This window comes from Accipiter gentilis, chromosome 8, assembly GCF_929443795.1.
Source record: "Accipiter gentilis chromosome 8, bAccGen1.1, whole genome shotgun sequence".
Lineage (NCBI taxonomy): Eukaryota > Metazoa > Chordata > Aves > Accipitriformes > Accipitridae > Astur > Astur gentilis.
This window is the reverse complement of record NC_064887.1, coordinates 25,303,895-25,311,026: the sequence shown is the minus strand read 5'-3', so window position 1 is coordinate 25,311,026 and position 7,132 is coordinate 25,303,895. Positions and strand designations below refer to the sequence as shown.

The 7,132-nt window shown below is 45.9% G+C and overlaps 1 protein-coding gene across 1 annotated transcript; it reads left to right on the top strand.

Moving 5' to 3' along the window:
* The first annotated feature begins 761 nt into the window (after positions 1 to 761).
* ZNF281 (zinc finger protein 281) lies at positions 762 to 5,943 on the top strand. The gene has a single exon (XM_049808869.1). The coding sequence runs from the start codon at positions 828 to 830 to the stop codon at positions 3,492 to 3,494; it is 2,667 nt and encodes an 888-aa protein (XP_049664826.1). The 5' UTR covers positions 762 to 827; the 3' UTR covers positions 3,495 to 5,943.
* Positions 5,944 to 7,132: the final 1,189 nt, after the last annotated feature.

The window sequence follows — 7,132 nt, the reverse complement described above, 5'->3', positions numbered from 1 at the left end:
CGTTTGGCCCGGTCCCGTTAGCTGGCGGGCAGCGCTGGGGGCGGGGGCCGGTACCGCGCACGACCGGTCGGTTAGCGCCACTCGAGGAAACGGCCACGCTCTTTGAGGGCGGGCAGGCAGGCAGGCAGGCAGGGTGCCGCTCGCTCTGTGCTGAGTAAGGCGGCGGCAAGTCCACAGCGCGCGTTCGGCGCGGCCTCTCCTCCCGCCGGAGAAGGCGCTCGGCGCTGCCCGGGGCTCCCACCTCGCCCGCGCGGCAGGGCCGGCGGCCCGCGGGCGCGGGGCCCAGCCTCCGGGAGGTGCCGGACAACGCCCCTGGGCGGACGCGGCAGAAGGCCCTCCGCGGCGGGCAGGCCCCCCGCGGCGGCGGCGGCGGCGGCGCCCACCAACATGGCACCGCCGCCCCCCCACCCGCCAGCGCGGCGGCGGCGGCGGCGGCGGGCGGGCGGGCGGGCGGCGGCCCGCTGCGCCTGCGCGCTGGGCGCATGCTGGCCGCCCGGCCGGCCGGGCCGTACCCAGCGTGCCGCGCGCCGCGCATGTGCAGTGCGGGGCGCAGGGGCTGCTAATTCCATTGTGGAGCGGACGCGGCGTTATTTTTAACTGGAGGCGGCGGCGGGAGCCGTAAGTGCAGCCCGGGCCGGGGGCCGCCCGTCGGCGCGGGTGGGGGTGGCGGCGATGCGCCCGGGCGGCGGCTGCCGGGCCGCCGCGGGAGCCAGCCGCTGAGCGGTCGCCCGCCAGCGAGGCAGCGAGCGGTGTCCGGCGGGCGGGCGGGCGGCGGGTCCCGCAGCCCCTCTGGGCCGCGCCTCCTCTCCGGCCCGCCTTCCCGGGGGATGAAACTCGGCAGCGGCTTCCTCGGCGGCGGCGGCGGCGGCGGCGGCAGCAGCAGCAGCAGCAAGAGGGCGGCGGCCATGGAGCCCTCCTTCCCCCCCGGCATGGTTATGTTCAACCACCGCCTGCCCCCGGTCACCAGCTTCACCCGGGCGGCCGCGCCCCCCCCGGCGGCCCAGCACCCCCCGCAGTGCGTGTTACCTCCGGCCTCCGCCGCCGCCGCTTCCTCCACGGCGGCGGCCGAGCCCCCGGCGCCTCCTCCCCCTCAGGACATGACTTTCAAGAAGGAGCCGGCGGGGGCTTTCCCCTCCGCTCCCTCCTCCTCGCAGAGGAGCCCCTGGGGCTTTCTGCAGTCCCTAGTGAGCATCAAGCAAGAGAAGCCCAGCGAGCAGGAGGAAGAGGAGCAGCAGCAGCCGCAGCACCATCACCACTACGGGGGGCTCTTTGGGGGAGCGGGGGAGGAGAGACCCCCCGGCCTGGGGAGCAGCAGTGGGGAAGGAAACGGCCAGAGCGTGATTCAGGACCTCAGCCTTCTTCACCACCTGCACCAGCATCCCCACCGAGACCTGTTACTGAGTGGCAGAGGCGAGGGCGCCCCTGGGAGCTCGGGTGAGCCAAAGCACGATGCCCAGGTCAAGAAGGCAAAGAGGCCAAAGCCAGAAACTCAGGGAATCAAAGCCAAGCGGAAGCCAAGCGCTTCATCCAAACCCCCCCTGGTGGGAGATGCAGAAGGTGCCATTGCGTCCCCCAGTCAGAAACCTCACGTCTGCGAACACTGCAGCGCTGCCTTCAGGAGCTCCTATCACTTGCGCAGACACGTGCTCATTCACACGGGGGAGAGGCCTTTCCAGTGCAGCCAGTGCAGCATGGGTTTCATCCAGAAGTACTTACTGCAGAGACACGAGAAGATCCACAGCAGGGAGAAGCCTTTTGGGTGTGACCAGTGTAGCATGAAGTTCATCCAGAAGTACCACATGGAAAGACACAAGAGGACGCATAGCGGAGAAAAGCCATACAAATGTGACACTTGCCAGCAGTATTTTTCAAGGACTGATAGACTGTTGAAGCACAGAAGAACATGTGGTGAAGCCATAGGTAAAGCAGGGGCTGGAATGGAGGCCGGATCATCAAATAACATGGGTAGCTTGGCTGTGTTGTCTCAGGGAAATACAAGTTCCTCAAGGAGAAAAAGTAAAACAAAAAGTACATCCACTGAAAACAAAGGAAATAAGTGTAGCAGCAAAGTAACTGAATCTCAAGTTACAAGTAACGTGGCCATGCCAAATTATGCAGTTGATATTCCTATCGTGTCTTCCAGTGGTGGTTTAGTTGGCACGGGTGTAGAAGAACTTCAGAAAAAGGTGCCAAAACTGGTCTTGAAAAAAGGAAGCAGAAAACAGGCAGACAAAAGTTACCTTAATTTTGTATCACCACTGCCAGATATCTTGGGGCAAAAACCACTGTCTGGGAAACAAAGTGGCTCTCTAGGCCTAGTAGCCAATACTGGTGTAGAAACTATTGGCCTTCTCCAAAGTACAGGTGGTAAACCAGGTCAAATAAGTAGCAATTATGATGATGCCATGCAGTTTTCAAAGAAAAGAAGATACTTACAAACTGCAAGCAGTAACAGTGCCTTTTCAATTAATGTCGGACACATGACTTCCCAGCAGTCCGTCATCCAGTCTGCAGGTGTTAGTGTTATGGATAACGAAGCTCCATTATGTCTTATTGATTCAGCATCTTTAAATAGTGAAATAAAGTCTTGCCATGACAAATCTGGTATTCCTGATGAAGTTTTACAGAGCCTTTTGGACCAGTACTCTCACAAATCAGAAGGCCAGAAAGAAGATCCTTTTAGTATAACTGAACAGCGTGTGGACTTGCACACCTCAGGAGAGCATTCAGAGATGGTTCAGGAAGAAAATTTGAGCCCTAACTCTCAAACAGTTTCAAATGATAAGGCGAGCATGTTGCAAGAATACTCCAAATACCTCCAACAAGCCTTTGAAAGAACAACCAATAGCACTGGTTTTGCTTTTGGACCCAGTTTCCAATTTGTTAGCTTGTCTTCAACTCTCCATAACCACACTCTGTTTCAAGACAAACAGATATACACTACATCTCCACTTGAGTGTGGCTTCAGCCAATCCGTTACCTCAGTATTGCCAACTGCATTGCCAAAACCTCCGTTTGGGATGTTGCTTGGATCTCAGCCAGGCTTTTATTTGTCTGCTTTGGAGGCTACGCATCAACAGTTGACTCCTTCTCAAGAGCTGGATGATCTCATTGATCCGCAGAAAAACTTGGAGACTTCATCTAACTACCAGTCGACATCTCAGAAACTGAGTGGCCAGAAGGAACAGAAAAACTTAGACTCCTCAGCAAGCTTTCAGATCCCATCTCAGGAGTTAACTAGCCAGATAGATCCTCAGAAGGACATAGAGCCTAGAGCAACCTACCAGATCGAGAACTTTGCACAAGCTTTTGGTTCTCAGTTTAAGTCGGGCAGCAGGGTGCCAATGACTTTTATCACTAACTCTAATGGAGAAGTGGACCATAGAGTAAGGACTTCAGTGTCAGATTTCTCAGGGTATACAAATATGATGTCTGATGTAAGTGAGCCATGTAGTACACGAGTAAAAACCCCAACCAGCCAGAGTTACAGGTAAGGTTCTGACTGTGACCAGGCTGTGGGGTCTTCTTAATGTAATTTTGTTTTACTTTGACAATACTGCCATTGGAATGTTTCTACACGGTCCTATTAAGAATAATGTAACATGCCCTTTCAATGCAACTTTTCATATTTAGTTTATTTTGTTAGCGTGATTTTTTTTTTTAGATCTGTTTATTATGGTTTTTAATCAAAAAAATCAATAGATTAAAATAGTGTTTTTGTTCAAGTGACAATGTTTAGCAATCAAATTTACATTATATAGATTGTCAGGGAATAGCCCAAAAGTTTAAAATGCAAAAAATTAACTTTGTTCCTAGGACTAAGGTTTATTCTACTTGCTTTATTCTCAGGAAAGTGTAATGAAGCATGGGAATTCTGTGCACCACTAGTGTATTGGAACTTCCAATTTACAGATAGTGACAAATATGTATCTCATCTTTTTGAGGAAGGGACCTATGACATTTCAAATTGCTGTCTTTTATGTCTGGGCTGATCTGAAAGAATTTTGCTACCTAAATTTTGTTGTTTTTGAAGTACTCCTGTTCTTCCAGGTGTTGCTCATTCCAGGCAGGTGGAGCAAATATTCTTGGGTCTGTACAAAGAGCCCAGAATGGTAGCTTTAATGAAACAATAATGTCCCCAGAACTCCTGTGCAAGACTGTAATTTCATGAAGAGATTCTGTTGACACAAACTGTGAGAACAAAACGTGTGCTTCTGGTTCATGTCATTAGAACCCCAACTTGAAACTACAGTCATAATCTAGATAGGCTTTTGGGATACGTTATTTATTATACATGGTTCAAAAAAGTTGGTCTCTTGCTCTTCCCCTTTTTCATGTTCTGTTAGTGTATAAGGTTCCCTCTCTTTTGTTGTGCTCCCAATTTCTCCAGAATTGAACTTGGTTTTTTCCCTCCCCTTAATTTACACCTCTTCTTCCCTACTCGCTCTCTCACCCCAACTTAATAGCTAGCATTTAAAAAAATCTACATTCCAGAAAGCGCATATCTTACTATGTGCTTTCTAATGTCTTATGACATCAGATAGATGATGAACAATAAACACCCACGTTTTAGAATTACGTCAAGGTTTCCATGTACAATAAGAAATAATATACTCCCAATTGTACATACTAAGGCCCCTATCCTGCATCAGGATCAGCTAACATGGACCCCTGTGCCCAGCAGCATACCAGTGGTGTCACTGGCGCTCTTTATGGATATAGGGGTTTGCAGCAGTTCATCATTGCAGGCTTTTAGGGCCTAAGGCTGCAATTCCATCAAAGGCTTCTGGTGATGACATCAACTACAAAAGTAGAACTTGAGTGGCTTGTTAATATCAGCAGAACTTTTCTTTGGAATTATTGCCTTACTTTATGTATATTTTGTGGTACATTATTTATTATATGTGAATCCTGATTAATGCCTGTGGAGCCACGGAAACCTGCTAGAAATACTGGTGGCCATTCAAAGCTGCTGAAAGGCAGTGGCACTGCTCTAAACCACTTTTTGCAAATGTATTTTTTGATTAGTTTTTTAATGTAATTTTGGTGATGTTTATGCTAATGGTTTTTTATGTACTCTTGGTGATGTTTCAGTCTTACGTACTTTTCTGGTGTCAGGAAAGTACCGGTGGTTGTTTGCAGTCTTATTGTGTAATCAGCCTATTACAGGCTTCCATGTATAATAAAGTTATTAACATTGTGCAAGTGTAAAACACTTCTGTTATGAAAGTGGTGTATTATTATTAAACGAATTGTTACAAAAATCCTGGGTAAGTTCTCCCGTTGTCCCTCACCACTAAAAACTGAAACCTGAGCCCGCTTGTAATCTCTTTTACTAGGTAAACTATCTTTTTTTTTTTTTTTCTTCTTACTAATCTAGAGTTTGTTCTCATAGAATCCATGTAACTCCATTAACTTTTTCTTTATACCTGATTATGTATTCCACCCTATTTCACTTTAAATAAGCAAACAACAACTGTTCTCTGAACACAGAACCCAGCCTGTTATCAGGGATGGAGTAGTCCATAACCACTGTGTTGGCTTTTTCAGTACCTTTTTTTTGTTGTTTTACAGAGGTTATAATTTACATTCTTTATATATTGTGTGTAGTAGAAGTTGCATATGTATTGTTCTGGCTGTTTGCTTTAACTTAATACTAATAAAACCCATTATTCATGAAATCATAAAGATATTACTTCTATTATCCAGTCACACTCTTGAGAACCTATTAAGGAAACGTTATGAGTTAAGATTTAGAGAAGGAATAATATGACTTACTGGCATGTTTTCAGCTTGTTTTCTTCGTTCAGTTTCTTTTTGGGTCATACAATTTCAATGCACTATTTTAGAAATCGGGGCTTTATCTCATACCTTTAGCTTCCAAGGCAAAAACTAACACATTTCCTTAAGTTAAAAACGTTTGTACAACTTCATCTTTTTAAATCTGTGTCTTTTTAAATATGGTTTTGGTTAAAAATATATAAATTGCATATTGTTAACTTTAAAGACATTCTGTAATTGCTGGAAATCCAGAATGACACATGTATAATATAATTTTGTTCAAAGTAAAGTTTTTAGAAAGTCCTCTTTTTTTTTTTTTTTTGTTTGTGTTTTGGTTTTTGTTTGTTTTTCCCCTGCTCTAGCTTCTGCATTATAAGGAAAGCCTAGTAAAAACATTTATAGCAAAATACTTAAAAGCATTTTAGGTAATCTGAAGATAGTTCGTGGACTTCCTTAATCTGTATTTTTCTTCAATTTTGCATGTAACCGTAAGAGTAGCAGTGCTGAAAGTCTCAAAATGGTTGAAAAGTAGAGTATTGAAGAACAGAAGACAGCAATTTGTATCAAGGTAATGACATGGACAAGAGAAAAATTGTTGGCATGCTGAAAAGCAAATAAGGATGAAAACTTTCCAAAGTAAATATGAAATATGCTAAATGTTTAATATTCAGAACATTGCTAGGAATAATTTCGGAAAATCTGAGGGGGAAATTACTGGAATTTTGTATGTTTTTTCCACAGTTTAGCAGTCACTCAAAAATGTTTCTTAATAGAACAGAACTAGACCTTTTCCTAATTTAATATGGCATTCAAATTTATTTTTCTTTAAATAATGAAGGTTAAGGATTTGGTAAAAGGCATAGAAATTAGAGTATGGCTTCACCTGCTAGATATTAGGAAGAGGTACATAGTAAGTAGTAGTAACCCACATGGACGAAAGCTTCGTTTAGGGATGTGGCAGTGAGAAAAGGAAAAAGGAAAGCAAAACGGCCCTTGAAATTTTTTTCCACTTTAGTTGCTGGTTTAGTTTTTTGTTGTTTTTAAAGGATTTATGTGAGGGGAATGATAACCTACCACTAACAGGAGTGTAAAGTAGAATTGATATACACGGTGATAGAAAATCATACGTAAACTGTTACGCTTCTTATTATAGCAGCTCACATAACTTGTTTTTCTTTGGAACAAGTGCATTCTGGTACCCTGAATTGTGAATGTGACTATATGCCCCAAGCCACCAGAAGTGCATGTCTGACCTGCCTGCAGATAATCTTGAAGAGCTAGCTAAAGTTTGTAGTAGTAGTTCCTGAATTATTTAAATAGGACACAGACTTGTGGGTAGTTGGTGAAATTT